This window comes from Athene noctua, chromosome 5 (assembly GCF_965140245.1).
Source record: "Athene noctua chromosome 5, bAthNoc1.hap1.1, whole genome shotgun sequence".
Lineage (NCBI taxonomy): Eukaryota > Metazoa > Chordata > Aves > Strigiformes > Strigidae > Athene > Athene noctua.
The window spans coordinates 40,073,045-40,094,415 of record NC_134041.1 but is presented as its reverse complement, the minus strand read 5'-3'; the positions used below and the strand labels follow the sequence as shown (position 1 = coordinate 40,094,415).

Here is a 21,371-nt window from a genome sequence, read left to right as displayed (position 1 = left end):
TACACAGGTAAAGCTATAGCTTGTGCTGTAAAAAGAAAATACTTTTTCATGAACTAAGCCCTAAAAGCTGTGCCCTTTCTGGCAAAAATGTGTGTGACTGCACGTGTGTTGCCCTTATGTTCAAACGGTTTTGGCAGACACTGATTCTAGAACTTACCTTTTTGTGCTTCACCCATTACAGAAAATCACCAAAGTGAGTGGGCAATACAAGTTTATAAAGAAAACACATTTCAACAGATAAATAGAAGGTCAAGGAGGGAGGGGTAAGCTTTGAATAATATTTTTTTTCTTTCAAGCTACAGGCTAAATAAAAGTTCCCTTAAACAGCTTTGATGGAACTCATGCAAAAGAATTATCATCTTTCTCAGAGACAATAAACTCTCTTCTAACTTGCAAAGGAAATCTAGGTGTTATTTTTCAACAGTAGTTATTTTCAAATCAAATAGAACTGTCTGTAGGCCAGAAACAGAATTGAAATAATTGATTCTATAAATTACTGAAATTGCAATGGATACAGTGTTCTTTGGTATGCTACATTACTTCTTGCATAGTGTTACAGGGAGCTGATTGAAATAACCTCCACTTACACAAACCAGACATAGCATGTTTGTATTATGATGAAACAGTTTCTGATTCTAGCCTTCATAGTTTACAAAGTATTTTGGGATGAGATTATGTTACTGTAAGGCTAATATTCTTGATAAATTTAAGAATATAATTCTCTAAAAATGTGCTGTATATGGCATTACCTTACTGTCTTCTGAAAGAAATAGCTTTGGTTACTACACACAGTTAAAAAAAAACTAACCCTAGTTTGGTTGGATGCAGTTGTCTCACTCTCTTCTGCTTTTTCTCAGATCCACTCTAGTCTTATCCCATAGGTCTGCTCTTGCCAAGCAGTTTAATATGTAAAGATCTTAATGGGGGCATTGACTGTCTTTTGTGTCGATGCTGCAGCAAAAATGGAAAGAAGGGGACAGCTGAGAGCAAAATGGACAGATTTACAGACCTTCAGTGGAGAACAATAAAGGCACTGCTTTGTTCTCTTACTGCGCTTCAGCATTACAAAGCACTACGTTTGTTGTTCTTCAGGGCTCTGAATTCAACAGCTGTGTGCAGTTACTCTGTAGCTGTACCTAGAGGCGTGGTCTAAGAAATTAAAATCCATTGCCCCAGCGGTTTTGGACAGTAGGAGGAGTCAAGGCTGTGTTTACCTGGGCTGGCTCTTGGCCAAAGCACTGAATGTAATAGAGCTTCTCTGGTGAAAACTGGGGTCTCTAATCACCATGGTTAGGACCTGGGCCTCTCTTTCCATCCAAAAGGTACTTCCTACACCAGTTTGTCCACAAAAACATATGCCGAAGTAGTCATTAAATATGCCCTCTCCCCCCCGTATCATAATGTTCTACATTTCCTCTCCAAGTGTTGGGTCTGCCTGTTATCAGGGGTGGGAAACTCACTATTAATCATTAATAATTTAATTTTTTGTTTTAGAAATGTTTCTCTTTAAATGAAAAGAGTAACAACACACAAAGTGGTAGTCATAGTTGTACTCTTTCTGAAGATTATGGATTCCATTTAAAACTTTGTTTCATTTAAATTGGATTTAATATGAAATTATGTATTATTATTAATTATTAAATTATGGTTTTAATTTAAATCTGTGCTGCCTGTAGCTCTGACAAGATCTCTGTATTGCTGAAGAGAGTTGCTGAAATAATGAGCATCTGTGTTGAACTGATGGAAGTATCTGCTATAGGTTCATGTTTTAGTGGTACTGATACATGATACAATAATCCTTTGAAATGTCTTTCTCTTAAGAAAATCCTGGAATTGAGACTACTGAGATTTTTTTAGGTCATTTTAAGCAAAAAAACCTGCTCTCAGTTTCATGATACAGAAATATATTTTAACTCATCCAATATGTAATGAAAAATATAATCGATTAAAAAATACATATTTTTTAAAAAGGCAAGAACAGTATGTTGGAATAATGTCAAGTTTCTATAACAGGATGCCTCAGCAAAAACAACAAAGTTGAGCTAATGCTAATGTGTTTACAAGGTATCTGCTGCTACATTGACTTCACATCTGGCTGGGTTCATTCTGTTTAATGCAGAAGAGTATGTAATCAGAAATCAACATGTGACATTGAAAAAATCAGATTTTAAATCAGGTTAGGATCCAAATGTGAGTAATTACAGATGGAAGAGTTGGTTCAGCATATCTATACCCAGAAAATGGCAGGATGCAGCTGCCCATTAGAGCCCTAGAAACGTTGCATTTAGTATCCAATACTTCCAGAGCACAAAGTTCACGAGGAAGAAATTCTGCTTCTGTCGTCATCTCCATGTGTTTGTTAAGCACACAGTTTTATGTGTTTGCAGTGCATCACAGTGCTCCAAGGCCCTATATGTGCTGTACCATCAGAGCACAGCCAGCAGGCACAGAACACTCTGCTTCAGAGCAGCTCATAATGCTACCAAATAACTCAGTATTACTGGCTGTCGTATGACCTCATGGTGTCCTAAAGCCCTTTTCTTTACTTAGTTTCGTTATTAGTCAAGACATGGGTTATTTTACAACTTTAAAATATTTGTTTGAGGTGTGTTGCTGTCCAAATTAAAATGCTTTTGGAATTCATTTATCACTCTCTGATGGCTGTATGTTTCATCAATTTCATTGTTCAAAGTCTGCGAGGACTTCTTGATGGCCACAGGATTGGAGTGACCCAGTGATAAGCTCATTTAATTAAAGCAAAATCCCTGCATCTTTCCCTCTGGGAGAAAATTTCAGATGGAGAGGGTTGAGTATAGTGACCTGCTCTTTTATGCTTATGGTTGTTAGAGACTTTGAGAGGAGAGGAAGAGGATGTAAAGGAGGAGATAGCCTTACTCTGCATGGTTTACTTCACTGTTGCAGGAAGTGTCAAGAAAAGTAGTAGATGGCAGGGATACTGGTTTATTTTATTTTGAACATATGGTCCTTATCCACCTAATGGGTTGGGAAGTATATTTTAAGAAAACTCTAGTTTGAATACAAGAGCTCTGTAGCGTCTCTTACATTTGCAGAACCTACTTAATGTCTGTTTTCAAGCATCAAAGGCAAGAAACTAGTTAATGATGTATAACTTTACTCACCTGCTTTGGTTGTCTGTATTGTTGAGGCAGCCCTTCTGTAACTGAGTGTAAGAGTCTCATCTGACTAGGACTATCAGATCGCAAAGAATTCTTCCTCCCTTCCCCCCCCCCCCCCCTTTTTTTTTTTTTTTTTTCTGTTTGAGGCAGATCACATGAATATGTCGCAAAATTCCTCAGTTTGCTTCCTGTTTATCTGATCTTTGTGTGTTACTGAGGGGGAAAAATTACCATCTACATTGCAGAATTCTAATTACAAAATTTCTGCTGTAGTCTTCAAACTGCATTCAGATAATTTCAAGTATGCACAAGTGGCTGAACACAGAGCTGTCTGAACTAGCAATCAGCTGGCATTTTTAGTTTTGATCAGCCAGCAAATTGAATTGGTAAAATTCATTCTGATACTAGCAGGGGGGGGGTGCTCTTGACTGCTGCTAGTTAAGAGATTCATTGAAAGTGCAACATAATGGGAAGGGAGTTTTGTAATAAGCAGTCATATAGCTCTCTTGATTAACAGGCCTGTTAGGTTAAGAGGTGTATTGTTCCAGTACTTCGTGGTGTGATGACAAGAAAGACAGGGAGTGGAGCTTGCCATGGTGTAGCTTCTTAGCCTTGCAAAAGGAAAGAGGAGGAGGGGAGGGGTGTGAAGTATTGCGGTTAAATTCAACAAAGAGAAAAGAGGTTGGGAGCTGAATTTCTCTAGTTTTCATGTTACTAAAACCTCACTGATGATTTGACAGAGGACTCCTAATGAATAATCTGAGTGAAATTTATGCTACTGTCATCTGGGCTATGACAGTGTAACATAGGGCAATGTCAAAAGGCATATTAGAGTTATGTTACAGCCACTATCTTCCTTAAACTTACAAGGCAAGTTAACTCACCAAAGAAGAAAACTGTACTGTTCTGATGTATTCACAATGATGTTCTATTTTATTCTTCTAATATTTGTTTGGTAATTTGTTTTGTTATCTGTCTGGGTACCTGTAATTTCTGAGATTCACCTTTTCGCTATCTTAAAACCAGAGATTTGATGTGCCTTCATGGTCTCTGTCTTGGATGAATTCCTGAAAATAATCATTAGCAGTTACAAGGTTTGCCCAGGCTAGTTCCTTTAAGGCACTCTAAGGTAAATTTTAGCAGGGTTTGATGACTTGAATATATTAAACTTATCAAATGTCTTGTAGTTAGCTCTTTGCATTTTCTGGATCATATTCCTGTGATGCATTTGTCGTCTTGTCTCTGAGAAATCTCAGTGTTTATTTAAAAGGCCAGGAGGTCCCTTTCAGTACAGGTTCACCAAAGGAGAGCCTTCCAAGTACCACAAGCTATGTCTGACTTCAGCTGTAGCCAACCTGAAACAGGGTCTTTGGAGGATATAGGTTCTGTTCTGTTCAACCATAATTTTGAAATAAAAGTCTTCAGCTGTCACAACTGAAATAAAAACTTTAAATACAGTTAATGCAAAAATTCGTAAGCCTGTGAAGAAACTGGAAATAAAAAGTGCACTGCCTTATTAGCATTGACCAAGGGGATCGCTGAGGAGCAGTGTACAGAAGCCAAGGGCTGGGGCAGAACAGCCCAGAGAAAGCCATCTTGAGCACAGTTCAACCAGTTTGTTTTACAGAGCCTCTTTTTGAATTTAGCGGAGTGCATAGAAGAAAAATTTAGGTGGAAAATGACTCTTGGCAAAATGGAAATTTTATTAGAAATGTCTGTTTTCTATTAAGTAGCTGAGGGTTGTTTTGTTCTTTTGAGAAGAAGAAAGGATTTTTGTACAGTTTGTCAGTGGAAGCACTTTCTTTCAAATTTATATTTCTATTCAAATATGTTGTTGATGTCAAATGTCAAATCTGTTCAAATCTATTCAAATCTATTTCTATTCAATTCTAATCTATTCAAATAGGTTATTATTTTTTTATTGCAACTTGTTTTCCCTCACATTTTTCATGAAAAACTTGAGCAATAAGTAATAGTTTGGCTAGCTGACTTCTCTAGACTCTCAAGTTCAGATTCTGCCTTCTCATGCTTAGTCTTCTGCTTGCAGTGCTTGCTAAGGTGTAGCTTCACCTGCTTTGAGGTAGGCTTTAGCAGAAGGATGCTGTGGCCGACAGGGTTCACTCAGCATTGGAGCTGCACACCCTGGCATCTGGAAACTCTGCTCTTGGCCACGGGGTGAGGTACCAGAGCAGTGCTTTCTCTAGCAGAGGAAATTAAGAAAAGGAAACTGATGTCAAATGAGAGTGTAACAGGTTAGGCCTCAGCCTGTTGTTAGGACTTGGACTGACCCAGACTTTGCAATCTATTCAGTGAAGACATTGCAATCACAGATTAACTTTCAAGGGCTCAAGGTTTTTATGATTCTCTATTTCCTGAGTTACCTTGTAGAATTTTTTCTGCAATTAGCAAGATACCAGTTGAGAGGAGTGATTTGGCCTCTGGCCAGCAGGGTCTCAATATTTGTAGCTTCATGTTTTAAAATGAACCAAGTATATAAGCAGACAATGCATTTCTTATGTTACTGTGTGCTGACTGATAAGCAGGTGTATCTGCCTTTGTTCCTGTCCAATTCCAAAATAAATAGCTCAGTGATAAATGTTTTTTCAAAACAGAACATGGGAGGGCCCTTTCTCCTTTATATTATAGATCTGATTAGCACTCTGAAATGTGTTCCTCTGTGATGGTACAGTAGATAATGCCTAAAGGAGTTTAAATAATGTTTACACATTAATGAGATATTACCCTCAGGAGCCTTTAACAAGATGGGTTTTTTAGAGGAGCTTTCTGTCTACTTCCTGCTGATCCCCTCCCTAATGCCTACCTGTCAGTGGCTGAACTATGATGATATTGGAACTAGGGAAGAGGAACAGTTAGATTTCCAAGTATGTAAGTGTCTTCCAGATCTCATAGCGGTCCACCAGTCTTCACTCCTATTGCTAACTTAGCATGAAATATGAGAAACCTTGTTGTTCTGCTGTTGTTCTTTTTTATGTAAGTTTGGACCTAGGGTTTTAGCCAGGATCTTAACAACAATCAGACTTTTAAGTGTAAAGGATTAAGGGCTGATTATCAAATTGGAAATGTTTTTTGATTTATCAAAAATAAGTGCATTCTTTCTCAGAATTTTTTTTTCCTTCCTATCTAAAACTTAAAATTGTAATTGTAAAGAGAAACAGGACATAAAACAGTAGTATGTTCTAGGGTTGTGTATTATGTTACTGATTATCCCAAATTCTCATTTAATCTCCCTGAAGCGCTCTACTCAGTTTTGAGATTTAAATTTAGGGAGGAGACACCCCCACCTGATAAAGTCATGTGAATCTAATTTCTAGATTAATAGGAACAACAGAAACAAGAAAAATCTAGATGGGAACTTAATCCATTCTAGTTAATCCTTAAGAAAGAAATTTGTTTCTTATTTGTTAATTAGAAAAAGCGGATATTGAAAAAGTAATAGTGTTGAGTAGGTAGGGCAGAATAGTGCATTTATTTACCATTTGTAGGTTATCACGTATGTTGGTTCTTCAGTCTGTTCTATACTGTTGCTTTTTGGAGGGAACCAGTCCTGGACACGGATAATTGCAGTGTCATTAATTTAGAAAGAAGCTTTCAGATGGAGATAGAGGGTGGGAAAAGGCTGTTTTCTTGTATTGTAAGCTATTTAGGATAGGGACTTTCTTTTGCTTCACACAAGGAAAGGGTGTTCTGTTTCTTGTGGAGTTCCTTCATCATTGTTTCAATACAAAGCAGTAACGGCAATGGTAAGAATAATCAGTTTTATCTGTGCCTCTGAGTCTGAAATCATCCTGTGCCACTAGAAGGCAATATAAAAGCTCTGCTGTGTATAACTTTAGCATAGTTTGCCAGAATGACTGCAGTATTGTGTTTCCACTATGCAGGTTTTCATGAGAGTACATTCTTGGCTGATAGCTGTGTTGCTGGCCTGGAGAAATGGTTGATTGCTTTTCATCCTTAACCCCAGTCATTGATTTGTCTAATTTTGCTAGTCTTTCTAGATCAGTACCAAAAAAAAAAAAAAAAATCTTCTTTCCCTATTTAATGTGTTTGGCAAATATTTCTTGCACAGGCCTCTATTCTAAAACTGTAGTAAATGTGCTTACCAGTACAGTATTGTTGAAATGCAACAACTGTGACGCTGATCACAGTGTAGGAGAACGCTGCCCATCGGTTTGGAGGAGGGCATTTTAACCTAAAGGACCTGGGAACTGCTTGTGACACAGAGATAGAGACTCGGGGACTTCTCAATACTGAGTCTCAAGTACAAGTGTTCTGTACAATCTCTTGCATTATTTCTTCTGGAAAAGCTTTGTCTCTCCAATTTTCATGGAACTACCAGGCCTTTCTTCTGGTGAGTGGTTGAATAACCAGATCACCAGAAGACTCCTGTGTTTAGTTTGCTGTGCTTGCACTGGGAACTACTGGACAGCAATGCCTGATACCATGTTTGTACTGTGGCTATCGCACAGATTCAGTTGCCTAACATTAGTGCTGATAAGATGGCTAATGTAACTTTGCAAAGAGCTCAAGTAACCCCTAATGAAGCTTTCTCTTTTTCCCTTTGCAGGTGGTTAGTCGAGTGGCAGCTCAGCAAGGATTTGACTTGGATCTTGGATACAGGCTACTGGCAGTATGTGCAGCCAACAGGGACAAATTCACTCCAAAATCAGCTGGTAGGAGAAGACTTACTTTGGTGTATTACTGATTCCTGAATGGTCATATTCTGAATAAATGCTACCTGTGACTGTCTTGCATACTTTAGAAACCAAAACTAAACAAGTATTTGGTGGTAATAGTGCTGCTGCTTTTAGTGTTTCAATGGCATACTGTTCTAAGGATACGTGACTTTGGAAATTCATATTTTCCCCAACTAGTGCTGTTCTTTGCCCTGTTTGATCTTATAGATGAAATATTACTTCCAGAAGCATGGATATTCAGTAATTTCATGGTGGGAATGAACACACTCAGGCCCCTCCATCTTGGTAAACCATTGATTTTCTGTCATGTGTCAACCTCTAGATCTTTCACATTCATTCTGCACTTGCTGATATATCTATTGCCAAACATTTATTCCTTGACTGCATACGTCTGAAAACAAGTACCATGGTTTCTCGTACATCCAGTCATCAGCTTTAGAATTTTGAGCCAAGTAGGTGGCAATGCTATTGCTATAGTTTTAAGTAGCCACTTCTCCAGTACTTTATGTCAATAATCGGTTAGAGGGCTCTGATCATGTAGGAATATTTAATTACGATGTATAGCCATTGCTTCTTTGTATAGTAAATGTAGAAAATGCACTTCAGGGTCTTTTTGCTTCTCACATGTTTGATTTAACTGGATCATTTGATTCTGGATCTCCTTTTCTTAGCTGATGAATGTCTACATAATGTGCACTGTCTTGGAAAACAGGCAGGTAACTGTTCCATTCCAGACTGAGCATGGATACGTTTTCTGCTTAGTACAAAACTGGTAAACAGTCCTCATTTTAGAACATCAGAAAAGGTTACCTTCTTCCAAAACAGCATTTTGTAGTCAACTGATTGGGTCTTAACATTTATTTTCATGTTCCTTTTCAGTTTTTATCATCCCCAAGCTTCTTTACTCATGGCTACCTATTGTCCTAAGTGCTCTAAGCAGTTCCTTGTGCAAAAGTGGCTTTCACATCAAGCCATGTTCACTGGACTAATTGATTTATTTTTTGTATGGGAAGGGATCATTAATTTTACTAAATGTTGGACAAACTGTGTGAATTTTCATCAGGAAAAACTGTGTGGAAGATAAAATACTCAGTTGGCCTGACACCATCTCCCTTTCTTCTGAATTTCTAGTAAGTTTCTCCAGTAGTTAGCTATCACATCTTCTTCTTGATGTGTTGTTTTTTGTTTTTGGTTTTTTTTTTAAAGATCGTCAATAAGGCTCTCCAGCAGACATTAAAGCTTTGTTTCCTTTGAAAATATATCTATTAAAAGTAGTCATACTCCCTCTTTTCCTAATCCTTCCTGAGGTGTGTGTCTATCAGTGTGTTAGTGAAAGTGAGGTTGTGAGTCTTTGGATTGTCTCATGTTGTAGTCCTTTTCCTTTAGGCATTGGATGAGGGGATAGTCTTGAAAACTGCTGGTCAGTCATCATGTTCTAGAAAACCCCAGTGTAAGTGTTTGATTTCTACCAGTAATTACTTTTTTGGGATATATGCTTTTTTTCCAACTCTAGCAATCTGTACTGATTTCAGTCTTTCCATTGTTAATTGATGCAGTACTGGGAAAGCTGGTAATGAAATCATGTGCTCTTCTCTCAGTGTATTCTAAAAGCCTTCTCAGTCCTATGCTTTGCTTCTTATTTCCCAGTTGCATATATAACTAACTTATTTCCAATGATCTTAAATATTTGGTTTCATAACTACTTTAGTTTTACCATGTGTACAGTTGTTTCACCAGTTATTCCAGGGATTTCATAGTGCCCATCTACATTGTGTTTTTCACTGGTCTTATTTTTTATATTAAATACAGTTTGGGGCATACAGTAACATATTTTGTGAAATGTCACATGTAGTCACTGCTCTAAGGATGTCACATTCGATCTGAGAGAGCTACATCATTGAATGGGCAATTTGAAAGACTGACAGGCTGAGATTACAGATGTGAGGTCATTTCAAACCATCCTGACTTTTTGAAAGGATTAATATCCACATCTGGGTGCATTAACATTTTCTGATTTCAAAAGCAGCAGTGGCTCTGTTCCCTCATTCAGTACTTGCAAAAATGTTGAGATTGTCCTTTGCTGCTTTTTGTAAACATTTTTCAACACTGAAAGCTGCCTTTCATGATTTTGCTATGTGGTGCTTAGTTGTTGGCTGGGGTTAAACCACAACAGTTGTCAAGGATGCTTGCATGTTGTTTTGAGTAACACCTCCTTTTTTCTGGTACATCTGTTGAAAGACACCTTCAACACTTCTACCAGTCACTTTCCTACAGAAGTCCCCTGATGTAGATATCAAATGGCATCATTTTTAATGAATAAGCGTTTTTCCCTTCCTCCAGGCTTAAGGGGAATTTACAATGGTTTGAATTCTTTCCTTCAAGTATGAATTTAATGCTGCCAAAGGGATTGCTCTGGAAACATTTTTAATCCTTATTGTTTCGTGTCTGACATTCTGAAATGTAAGGAGAAAAACCCCTTTTCTAATTAAAACACATTTGAGAAGGTGAACACTGAGGAGACCATTTGCACTAAATCCTTCCAAGGGCCCTCCACTATTAGTACCTCTTTCCAGCTTAGTGTTATAATCATACAAAGCCAATTTTTATATATAGTTTTATTTGGGTTCAGTTGACTTAGGGTGGGAAGCAATAGGCAAAGCAGCGCTGGGTGCACAGAGAGCCGCAACTCTGCCACACGCACACCGAGTTCAAAAAACAGCGTTTTTTTATACTTCTGTGCCACCGTCTTTAACCAATCCTCTCTGATCAGATGACTGTCCTGTTCTTTCTCCATTGGGTCCTTTGAGATGCTTGGATCTTTGTCCTCCTCCTATGGGGTCTTTTGAAAGTCTTGAAGCCTTGGTCTCTTGGTGCACTTTTCTCCTATTGGATCTTTTAAAAGCCTCATGATCCCATCTTTTGGTGGGCTTTTCTTCAAGCAGCAGTTACATGTTATCTCTAGGGGGGGGGGAGGTGTCCGAGAAGCAGTGACATATTATCTCTAGGTGAGAAGCGATTGCATACCAGCTCTAGGTGGGGTTTCTGAGAAGCGATTACATTGTTTCAAGAGAATAGCACACTTTATATTTTATCCATAGATATTCAAACATTTATCATAATTATAATATAGGTTATAGTGATCACAAATCATTTCAGATCCACACAGGGTACCATATTCTATTTTTACAATATTTTAGACAGCAGGATATTATGGTTTAACATTTACAAATCATTCAAGTGTAATGTACCTACCTTGCTTAACTTAGCAAATTAGTTATAATAGTTTATTACATTAGGTTGAGGCTTGTTGACCGATGCCATGCCAGCTGGGGTGCCTGGTGTGGCCTGGCTCTGTGGAGCAGGTGGGCCACCCCAGCCTCATGTCCCTCAGGTCTACTGGTTTGCAGGGGCAGCTGAACCAGTGTAATTGGTAGTCCTGCTCCTGCTCTCTGGCGATTCCCAGCTTGAGCTTTCTCAGGGACCTGTACTGGCAGTAGAGCTTTTGCTGGTACGGCTTGGTTTTGAGCTGGCTCTCTGCAGGGTCCCAGGAGAGTGAGGGTCCCAGTGGCAGTGCCTGAGGGTCTCACTTATCCCTGATGGAAGAGGGCTCGAGCCTGAGGGCAGAGCAGCCAGCTGCCAAACTGGCTCAACTCTATGGGAAACCCACACCCCTGGCTCATTCGAACGGCCCCGTGCTGTTTCATCCCAGTTGGTTTAACCGTTTTGGTGGTAGCTCCCTGCTAAGGTGAAGAGGTTGAGGAGTGATTACAGGTGCTGCAGATGGCGGGGGGGGGGGGGGGGGGGGGGAAAGCAGGGAGAGATGAGAGGCTGGAGCCCTGTGGGACAGCAGCCTTCTCAGATGGCACAGCCTCAGCTGAGGGGAAGGGGAACAGACCAAGAGCTGTGTCAGCTCCTTAGCATTTCCCATCCAGGACAGTTTGGTGTTCCCGAGACAGTGTTTGATGTCGTGCTTTTTTGTCTTGTTTTACTTGGCCATTGAGATAGTTAACAATTAGCTAATACAAATTGTTTGGGAGAACGCCTTGAGGGGAGACCCATGTGGCATGAAAAGTTTTGAAAAGTTGTCACATGTGCTTTTAAATAGTAATGATGATTTAATGACTGTGCCTTTTGTCTCTGCTTTCTGGTGTTTGTACCTGAAATAATAGCTGTGCCTCCTTTTATTCTTCTAGCCGTACTGCTGCATCTGGGCAGCTGCCTCAGCAGGAGGTCAAATACAGCGTTTCCCACCCTGAAGACAAATGACAAAGCCTTTAAAATATACGTGTCTCTTTCGGTCACAGCTGCTCCCCAAACTTTCCATGGCAAATTCCTCTGTCTTGTTGTGACACCTATAGGGAACAGCCCAGCAGGTTACCTGCCTGCTCATTTGCTTTCAAACTGCAGCAACCGCAGTCTCTCTTAATACATGAGTGCATGGGCGTTTGCATATTCTGTTTTTTCTTCCTTAAACCTGAAGAAGACCAACTTTCTGAATAGTGCTTGCTTGGAACTTTTCTGAGCATGGTATCTGCTGCTTTTGTCCTTCCTGTAGAAGGTTTTAAGTGATTTGCTACGTTTATTTTTAAGGTGTGCTATTCAAGTAAAAGAGAGTTGACTTGATCAGTGTTTATTTTTAAAAAAAAAAAAAAAAAAGGAAATAGAAAAAAAAAGAGGGAATAATTTTCTGTTCTGAAATATTTTTTCAAAAAATACTTTATCGAGCTACTGAACTTGATTGCTCTTGTTGCTACTTCTGCTTTTGTCAGGAGGCCAAGCAGAGGCCAGACACGGGGACGACTGGATGAGATCATACAGGGAGCTTTGTCAGAAAAGGACAGCGTTCAGTATCTCTACAAAGAGAGAGGGGGGGGGAAGGAGCCGGAGGGCAGAACTGTGCAGAAAAGGTACTTCAGCAATCACTGAGAAGCTACAGCAAACAAATGCTGTGATAGCTTGGATGGGCAGCTAAGTGTTAGATGTTTGATAGCAGAGACAGCAAGCCCTTTTTGATACTGCTTTGTCTTCAGTCCCTCAGGCTCTGGCTGGTGTGGCATGATTTCACTTTTCACGAGCAGTATTAATTTTTATATTAAGCATAAACTAAAACTTTATGGTATTTGAGGATTTTACATTATGTTTTGTTTATTTCTTTAGCTTTAATCATTGCCATATAACTGTAAAATAATAGGGCTGTTCTTAGTGGATATGGTACCAAAGCTGGAATAAATTGGACCTTGGTTTAACAAAGGTATTTGCAGTGAGAATACTGGCAAATGGTAGTGTTAAAACATCACTGGACAAGATACTGAGACCTAAGGTGTGTCCTGCTCATGGTGTATCATCTAACATGCTTTACTTCCTTGTTTCAAAGCAGTAGCAGAGGTTGGGCAAAGTGTATTTTGGTGCATTATGAAATCAAACAGAAATGAGAGAAAAGGAGAGAAGAAATGAGACTGCAGTATGAATGAGGAAGAGGTAGAAAGTAAGGATAACCTCTAGATTATGCGGAACCGTAAGACTAGATGAACACTTTGCCTAAGTTTCCAATAATAATACTCCCATTATCTGTGGAGACAAGGCAAAGCAAGGCAGCTAAAAGGATTACAAGTATAGAATGGAAATTACTACAGCCAAGGCTGATGGCATCCCTCCAGCCTGAAGGAACTGAATGATCGACATGCCCGCATTTGGAAAGAAATCGCATATGAATTGTCAGTCTCATGCCTCACACCAAAGATTTTCAGTAAATCAGTCAAGTCAAAATGGTCTCTTATGACTGGTGAAGAAATACAAATGCTGTACCTGTACTTAGGAAAGTGGCTGATAAGAAGAATGAACAGGCAGCTTTATGAGAGCAGAGTAGAACAGCTTGGCTTGGGTTGTTCATGAAATGAAAGCTGAGCAGAGTTATGAAATGTATATAAATACTAACAAATAAACACCTTGGAACAAGAAGAGGTATGATGCTACAGGACAGTGCTGGCACAGAAACATAGGTATAAATTGAATAAATTTTTGAAATAAGGGGGGAATTCTGAACTATGAGAGCTGTTGCATTTGGAAGAGGTTTTCAGAATGGCAGCAGAGAGGGAGGGAGCTGAGGAAAGGAAAATGGAAAATCAAACCGCCTTTTTAAAGATAAAACTCAATAAACTTATGAAACTGACTGTATGATGTGGTTCTTGACGTAGGTGGAAGCTGGTTAGGAACCTTTTATCTGTGTAGTCCTAAATTCTTGCTACATTTCCATGCAGCTGTCTGATCCATTGGTACTTAGTGTTCTAAAACTATCGACTTGACACTCTTCATTAAAATGAAGGCATCATGTCTTTTTAGCTGTTGCTTTCCGAAACAACTTTTGATGAAGAAGACTGTGTTTCAGGTGATCTCTAGGTTCACCTCCCAGCTCTTAGCACAGATGCTTGCTGTGTGCCCTTGGCCACTTTGCTCTCTGTTTTGTAGTTTTATATCTTTTAAGCAAGGATAATAATACACCCTCCATCTCACTTTTATTTGTCTGGTTTAATTAACTTCAATATTATGCAGGACAGAAACTATCTCTTCCTCTGTAAGTATGTATCCAGTGCAGTGGAGCCATGGTTTCAGCTGGGACACTTAACACTTTGTTATCATACAGATAAAATTCTTCTGTTCTGGGACATATATGGGCAAGATATACCTTTGTTGCAACTAAGGCTCTCTTTCCTAAAGATTTATAGTATGGATACTACAAATAAATGAGTAATTAATTCTCAATTAATTCAGATGATGGGGTTAGTTTCATTAGTTTCTGTTACAAAGTTGTCACTTTCCCTTGGCCAAAGGGAGGCACTGTCAATACTATTGCTTAGTGAAAAGCAACATTAATTCATGCCTGTAGTCTGAGACGGCCACATTTAGGTTGACTTCAAAACACGAGGAGGCACTGTGAACTTTGCCTATTTGTCTCAGAACAAAACTCTAAAAGACCTGCAGTTTGGAAGATTACTTCCTGTATCTTGAGCCTTTGTCAGGCTGGCTTGACATGTGGCAGACTTGTAAGGAGCCAGCTCTCAAACATCTTGAGATGGAGCATCTGAAAAGCCCGCAGAATGAGAGATGCTCTTCCCCACTGGGCCTTATTTGTTCGAGCTGTTCCTCTTCCTCTGAGATGTCTGATGCTGATGCGTTTGGTCTGCCTTCTACTCTTAGAAGAAACACGATCATACTTGTGTCAGACTTTCATTATCCTTGGGTTGGCAATTGCTCTTCATCTTTAATGTGAGGTTTGGGGCCTCATGACATATCTGTGTAGATACGCATTATTTTACCGGAATGGAAATTTACTTCCTTTTTGGTATTCATTGATCTGTTGTGCACTTGAACACCTATGCTTATAAAGGAGGTTGCATGGCTAAACTGCTGCTCCTTTATTCTGTCTAGCCAAAGTATCAGATGGTTTATCTTGAGTGGTTTTTTTGATATTTGACAGGTTGTTGTTACCATGGTACCAATTCTGACTTTGAGAGAGGTAGCAGTGAAACTCTTGCCAATTTGGAACATTTTTGCACTAATGCCTTTACTGTAGCACTTAGGAAAATTGAGGAGACTCAACTAGAGCAACAACCTAGCTCTGCTGTTCTCTTAGTCTGTACCTTGGATTTTCATGAGGCTGGTATTTACCTGAATGCTTACTTTGCTGTGGATTTGAAGTGTTTAGTGAATTAATTCATCGTGCAATTCCTGGGCCGTATCTTTTCCAATGTGTGCAACACACGTCCACTTGGACAGGAACTGGCATTCTCCAGAGAAGGTTTCTGTTGATTTCTATCAATGTTTTCTGTCTTCTGCTTCAGAAATCCCATATGTGCTGAGAGCAACTGAAAATTTGGTGATAGAGAAAGGCTAGAGCTTGGTCTCAGTGTGAATTTTGATGTTTTATTTTCTGTTGTTGCTTTGAGTAACATATCTGTCCCTCTGAACATGAGGTAAGTCACAAAGGGAAAGTAAGAACGGAGGCAGCTGTGAAAAAACATATGTTCATGAGAGAGAAGAAATCAAACTCTTCAGAATGGCATGTGCCCTTTACAAGTTACCTTTTCTCAGCTTACAGCATACAGTCCTGAACATGTTCCCTTTTGAGCTGCAGTGCATCCAAAGATACCTGACTGCCAGTGCTCTTTTATCAGCTTGTGTGTCTTGGAGGCATTCAAAGAAGTTTATGAGAGTCCAGCTGTGAGAACAGTAACATAGCAACTACCATGGGGATTGGTAACTTTTTTGCTGCTGGAGGGCTGAACAACTGAAAGCATGAACTGTGTGAACACATCAGATTATCAAGCTTCAGGACAGCAAGTTCACTTCCTAAATACAATTGAGATTCCACTGGTCAAAATTTCAGATCCGCTCCTAATTGCTGCAGGTTCATCTACAGCATGTAGTAAGCCTGTTAAGTTCTTGGTCTTAATGCACTAGAGATGAACACTGCTTAGTAGATAAGACGTTATATGTAGTAGTATTTCTCTTTTAAAAGAGATTTCCGTACTGAAGTCCTACTGATTAAGTGTCTTAATGTTTCATCTTTTCTAATGCTAATGTTCAAGTACACCTGTTCAAGTATGCAGATAACAAGGTATTTACAGAAGTGCGTTGTGACAAAATGCATTCATTTAAACATCAGTTAAAGAATAATCAAAAAATCATAAGGATTGATCATTGTAGATTGTTCTAATTTCTGTTAGTCTTTGTGCCTCTTCATGAGAGGGAATTCAAGGAGAAAGACCACAGAATAGTAGAAAATGTATTTGAAGGGAGCTATTAAATAATACATCCCCAAAACAAATGCAGTGTTGTTCCTTATAATGTGTGCTATTTTTCTGATAAGTTCTGTAGAGGTTAGTATGTTACTGTTTGATAAGTCTTCTGGATTGTTTCCATTTTATGGATTCTTTTTGTCTCAACTTCAGTTTCAATAACGCATGTAAAGAAAACCATCAAATTGGATTTCTGCTGTATGTTTTCTGCATGCTGAGGTAAATACCCCCCTTTAATTTTTTTATAGTCTCATTAAAACTTCAAGGATATTTGTGTCTCGTTGTGAAGTTTTATGAATATACTAAGAAACCCATACTTATTTATTCCTGATACATCTGTATATGCTAAGTCATGCTTTGTAGCAGATATCAGTAACACCTGACTTGAGGAATAAATGGAAGAAATAAGATCACACTCACACCCCCACACCCCTCCCCCTCTCTCTCATGAAGTTTAGTAGCTTAACACCAATAAAACGCAAAAGGTGTGAATCTGAAACTAGAAATTTACGCTGTTTTGAGCCTTAATTCTGTGATTTAAACCAGGCTTTTAGCAAAGCCTGGATGTGAAGTCCAAGAAACAAGTCTGTGATGGTGAATGTGTCTCTGCTCCTGTAAGTGTCTCCAGACACATAGTTGTTGTTGGAGCCTGGGTTCATAGACAGGAGTTCCTAATGTGCTGAAAGGAAATAATTATCAACTGTTAAGATGCCTGGATATCGTGCAGTCCTAAGCAAATCTCTCTGACTCTTTTATATGTCTATATAGTAGGTATCTCTGTTGTACCTATGCTTTGTTGTTGTGAACATGTATTTCTTCTATGCACTGTTATAAAGAACCAGTGTTTGTGTTTTGTATGAACTGAGTGTCTGCTCAACTTCAGAAATTCACTCTCAGTAAAACAAAGTTGTAGCATTTCATACAGAAAGCTAGCTTCTATAAAATATGTGTTCAAACTAATGGTTAAATGCAACCCCCTTCAATATAGTTCTTATTTCTTGGAGAAATCCCTGCATTTAAAGTGTGCTGGTGCTACTAACTTTAGTGGACAGAACAAGTTAGATATTTAAATCCTGCTTGACTGTGGTGTTGTTTCCCAAAGCCCTATTTAGGTCTCTAGATTCAAACCTGCAGCCACAGATACCGATCCCTAATTTCAGGTGCACAGACTGGTTTAAAGTGTGCATCTTCTAAAGCAAGCTCTCACGGGAAACATAAATTTAAACGTTTTAAAAGGCAAATATTACTGACTTGGCTTCGAGCTCAATAATAGAAGGCTGAACAGAGGCTGCTCCCAAGGAGATAAATTGAACACTGAACATCTGTGTACAAAGCAGGGTATTAGTTTGTCATGTGATAGTCTCCCCTATGATTGTCTGGTTAGACCCAAATGATATTAATCTTGCTCACTCGGGAAGATACTGCCTTTCCATCATAGAAAAAACAAATGAAATTATTTAGTGTATTTACTACTGAAGCAATTTCAATTAAGGCAAAGAACCAGAAAGACCTCTAGGTTTGCAGTGTGAAAAATTACTCACTGCTGGTCTAAAATAAGATTGGGAGATGTAAATTGTTGGAAATTTATAACAGTTGCTGTCTCCCACTGGGAATGTTGGAGCTGTCCTAATGGTCCTTGAAAAGCCAGATACCATTGCAAGCAGTAAGGGAGTTTTACTTTAGAGGTCTTCCAGTATTTCAGCCAAATGTGTCCATTTGAAATAGTTAGCAGTAACTACAGTACCTGTGATGACCAAAGGAAAAGCAACAAGGTACTGGAGTTGTGTCACTGTTGTGCTGTCTTGAGAGCAAAAGCAAAGACTTCAGGTATGTTTTTGTTAGAATCAAAATTGTGTAAACCTCCCTCCTTTGTTCTGTTAGAACATCTAGCATGCTTTACAGGACAGTAAATTGTTTTAAAATTCTGATATAAAATTTTACTCAATTTAGCTAAATATATATCCAATATCTAGGATGAGCATCTTTGTGAGCTGGAAAAGGGTTAGACTGATATGGTGGTCTAGCAACTGTCAGAATGGAAGAAAGAAAAAATGTTCTTCCAAAAAAGAGAGATTCTTTTTTCTTCTTTCGGTGTGTGGAAAAATTAATAGGTAAAGACAAAGTCTTTGTTTGGAGCAAATCCTGTGTTTGTTTCTTTGCAGGCAATTATTGCTTCCAACTTGCAGTGGTAGAGAGTGAAGGCAGAAGCTCCTCAGCCAAGGCAGTGGCAGTACAGTATGATAGCTGCCGCTCAAGGAGTTCCTGCCTCTGCACTGCTCTCAGTTATATCATACAATTGTGTGAAGCTATGTGCTTGGCAGGGGATCTGGGAACTGATCCGCCGTTTAGGGAATCTTGATAGAGGAGTAGAAAATAGTGTTGTGTTGCCTGTTTTGTGTAAGAGGGATCACCTCCCATGCAGAATCATTCGGTGCCTCTAAAGGGGCAGAAAGCTGTGATAACAAGAATAATGTCTGAGAGCAAAGTCCTCAAGCCTGTGACACAAAGCTGGTGGATCATCAAACCACTGATGGAGGTTCAATGGGATCCTTTGGTTATAGAATCATAGAATGGTTTGGGTTGGATGGGACCTTGAAGGTCATCACGTCCCACCCCCCTGCCATGGGCAGGGACACCTTCCATGGGCAGGGACACCTTCCACTGGACCAGGTTGCTCAAAGCCCCATCCAGCCTGGCCTTGAATGTTTCCAGGGAGGGGGCAGCCACAGCTGTTCTGGGCCACCTGTTCCAGTGTCTCACCACCCTCACAGTAAAGAATTTCTTCCTTGTATCTAAACTAAATCTGCCCTCTTTCAGTTTAAAACCATTACCCTTTGTCCTATTGCAGGAGGCCCTGCTAAAAAGTTTGTCCCCATCTTTCTTATAAGCCCCCTTTAAGTACTGAAAGGCCACAGTAAGGCTCCCTGGAGGCTTCTCTTCTTCCAGGCTGAATAACCCCAACTCTCTCAGCCTTTCTTCATAGGAAATAGGAATAATGGTTATTGATGATATCTCTGACACACACCAAAATTCATACAGTTAAAAGTGAGTGAATTTATTGCTAACATGAGAATCCAAACCATGTGTCAGGGCAAAGAAGTCAGCTGAGCAGAGTTCAGCAGCCAGGCTTCCTGTGGAGTCCTAGGAGCTAGGTTTCAAACTGACCTCAGTCCTTATGAAGGACAGCAGAGTGGTTTCCAGCATCCCTTTAGAACAGCTATGTATGCAGAGGTGTTTTGGCATTTTTTCTTTTTTTCTCTCACTGTAATGTGTAGAGTAGCAAACATTGAAGGTGATGTTAGAAAAGCAGAGGGGAAATCCTAACTGCCATGTCTGACTTGGCACAGTCCCCTTTTGTTCAGTCAGCACTACAGACTGCCAGACTTCTGCAGTTGAAAGTATGTTCTGTGTTTCTCATTTTTTCTTGATCTGGTAGAATTCACATCTTCCTGCATCAGTGACAAATGTATGCTTTCACTCGAGAGAGTGGAAGAGCCACAGTCTCCAATTCTGGAGAGGGTTATGTTTTCAAATCAAGGGAGGATGGGAAATACATTGGCCCCACATTTAATTAAATCATAAACTGGTCAATCAGATAGTCTTAAACTCTATAGAAGGATGATGGTGACCTCTAAGGATAGTCTTCAAAAAGCTGACATGGCTGGCAGCCTCTGTGTGATAAAAATCATTCTGGAGGGGAGTTTTATAGAGAAGAAAATAAAACTAAACTGAGGATCTGAAGGAATGTGAGCATATATGTGCATCTATTGTGAAGTAAATATATTTGAACTGTGGTTTGAAAATATACTGGAAACCTGTAATAGTCAGATATTAATTATATATATTGTCCCATGTAAGGAAACCGTTTATTCTGCAGGTGCCATTCAGTCTACAACAGTGAACAAAAAAAAAGTCTGTAAAGGATCACTGTTCTATTGTTGTATTTGTTTGCATAGGTGATGTTTTAATCTGCCTTTCATCTCTCTGTCCAAACCCCTTTAATTATCATGAGGTCAATAAAGATATAAAGGTTGCAGAGAGATTGAAAGTATAAAACTATGCTTGAGAAAAGCTCACGTATGCAGCAATAGCTGTCTTCTATAACAGTGCTGGAATTACTTTATAAGGTTCCATGTGTAATAGCATTATTTGTTAATGATGCCTTTTCTGAACTCCAAGTCTCCCCTTCTCTGGAGAGAAAGCCTTGGATTGCTGGCTGCACAGGATGGTGAGAAATTGTAGGTTCAGTGTTTTCAGTGTGCCCAGACCAAACATCATCTCTCTTTCACATAAAAAAAAAAAAAGGTGTCTGTTCTTTTGACAGCTGTTTGTAAGTTTTTTAAGCAGTGGAATAGTAGAGATGACAGAGTTGAAATAGGTCTGTTCCTTTTACTGACGCAGCAAAAAGATATGGTGCAAAGAGGGGAGAGGTCACAGTGTGGGAGCAGAGGAAAAGGACAGAGTATGCCTGCTCTGCCTGCAAAGCTGGCAAATTCCAGACAAATTAATTAGGGTGGGAGAGCCTGAATCTTGGGGTAAAAATAGAAATTTTAGGATGAAAAATCTGGATGTGTCCAGGGAATGCAATCATATGGTAATGCAAAACCCAAAGTAATGGGAATGGGATAATGAAGGGTTTTTTAATGAGACCTGCAGGTAATAAAGTGGTTCTCATTATGGCATGTGCAAGTTAACAAACAAATAATACCACCATAACTAAAATT

The 21,371-nt window shown here is 39.3% G+C and overlaps 1 protein-coding gene across 13 annotated transcripts in view; it reads left to right on the top strand.

The window, feature by feature from the left end:
* Window positions 1–21,371, top strand: part of ZMIZ1 (zinc finger MIZ-type containing 1) — a 363,155-nt gene that overhangs the window by 216,901 nt on the left and 124,883 nt on the right. For all 13 annotated transcript variants that reach the window (XM_074907137.1, XM_074907136.1, XM_074907146.1 and 10 more), the window contains one exon: window positions 7,723–7,828. In XM_074907137.1, the coding sequence (XP_074763238.1) occupies window positions 7,723–7,828 (106 nt within the window). The remainder of the gene's footprint in view (window positions 1–7,722; window positions 7,829–21,371) is intronic.